At 33.7% G+C, this 1,559-nt stretch overlaps 1 protein-coding gene across 1 annotated transcript; it reads left to right on the forward strand.

The window, feature by feature from the left end:
* The first annotated feature begins 251 nt into the window (after window positions 1–251).
* LOC129912243 (uncharacterized) lies at window positions 252–1,265 on the forward strand. Its single transcript, XM_055990395.1, has 3 exons — window positions 252–429; window positions 496–619; window positions 679–1,265. Exons 1-3 carry the CDS (start codon window positions 318–320, stop codon window positions 782–784), a joined length of 342 nt encoding a protein of 113 aa, XP_055846370.1. The 5' UTR covers window positions 252–317; the 3' UTR covers window positions 785–1,265.
* Window positions 1,266–1,559: the final 294 nt, after the last annotated feature.

Here is a 1,559-nt window from a genome sequence, read left to right on the forward strand (position 1 = left end):
AAGTTTGTAGTTCTAAAGTTGTACATGTTTTGTTTTTTTTTTTTTGATAATAATCCAGAAAAATAGTATGTGTATCTCAAACAGGAATGTCACCACATCCCCACTATACCAAATGCATAAACCCTGTGGCATTTATGGTGAGGTACATTCGTGTGTATAATAAGACACCTCGCGGGCTAATAGTAATAGCTGACACATACTATATTTCTATAAGTATGTTCTTTGAGATTCATATAAAGGCACTTACGATCTATTCAATTACCATCAGTTCAAGACGTCTGCAGGACAGTAGCTTTGATCATTTCTTTTAACGCAATATGGCTAAGATTCAATTTTATGTAAGAGTTATACTCTTGATTGGAACTTTTTATTTATTTGAATTCGGCAGCGGACAAGGACAACGTTACATTGGCAACGCAGTTCATAAAGGTATGTAAACAAATGTTATTATGTTTATAAAATAGAGGATTGTCAATTTAACAAATACTTTTAAAGATTATCCGGGAATGTGCTTTTATAATGACACTCAAACACCAATAGAAATCGGTTCAACTTTTAGACCAACATCTGAATGCGTAGAAATAAAATGTAGAGAGGACTTTACGCTCCAGTTATTATAGTAAGTTTTATAATGGTTTTGGAGAACTACCTTTTTCAAAATAATTTGTACAATTTCAGTTGCCCGTATTACAATATTGGCAAAGGTTGTAAGGTGACAATTAATAAAGGTGTAGAGTTCCCTGAATGTTGCGTTAAAATTACTTGTCCAAACAAGTTCCCATAATAAAGTCAAACGATTTAAAAAAAAACTTTCATAAAAGCTGTATTTATTTGGCATTGCTATCCGTATCCGCAGACCGCAGTTGCCGTTTTTATCAACTAAGCTGCGGATAAAATTTTGAAGAAGTGTATAAGATAAGTTTACGTTTCCCTTTCTCTTGGTGCATGCATATACATTTTTGTTCAGTGTTGATATTTGAGAAATCCGACTGTGGATAGCTTTGACAAAATAACACGCCTCATGTTTATTGATGTCGAAGTTATATAAATATATATGGTATTTTTTTTACTGAGAGATCCATTTCAGTTGGATTTCATCTTAAACACAATCTGAAATAAATTCATGAAAATTTCACAAATTGATCCCTATGATACTTTCAACTTGTTTTTTATTTGGACGATTTTTATACTTCCCAAATGAGTATCCAATTTTTTCTTTTTTAATTTTCGAAATTAGAATTTTACTACTTAGGGGAACAGTGGAGCAATGACGTTGTGCTCATCTTCAGTGGCGATTTTGAGCCACTTGTAACTGAATTGCGTTTTTGAAGTTATACTTTTTATGGGAGGGTGGGTATGAAAATTTACTTTTTGACAAGAATGTCAAAGGGCCCTTCAAGCAAGAAAACGGAGTTCAGAAAAGACAGTCCGACCTCCGACCGAGAAAAGCGGGGTTGCACTCACACACTTGCAACTTTTTGTGTATGAACACAAAGTCGAAGGAGAATCGTGGTGAAAAAGTGAGAAAAGGAAAACGAACGTAGGAAAGACAAAGACAA

The sequence above is a fragment of the Episyrphus balteatus genome, chromosome 2 (genome assembly GCF_945859705.1).
Source record: "Episyrphus balteatus chromosome 2, idEpiBalt1.1, whole genome shotgun sequence".
NCBI lineage: Eukaryota > Metazoa > Arthropoda > Insecta > Diptera > Syrphidae > Episyrphus > Episyrphus balteatus.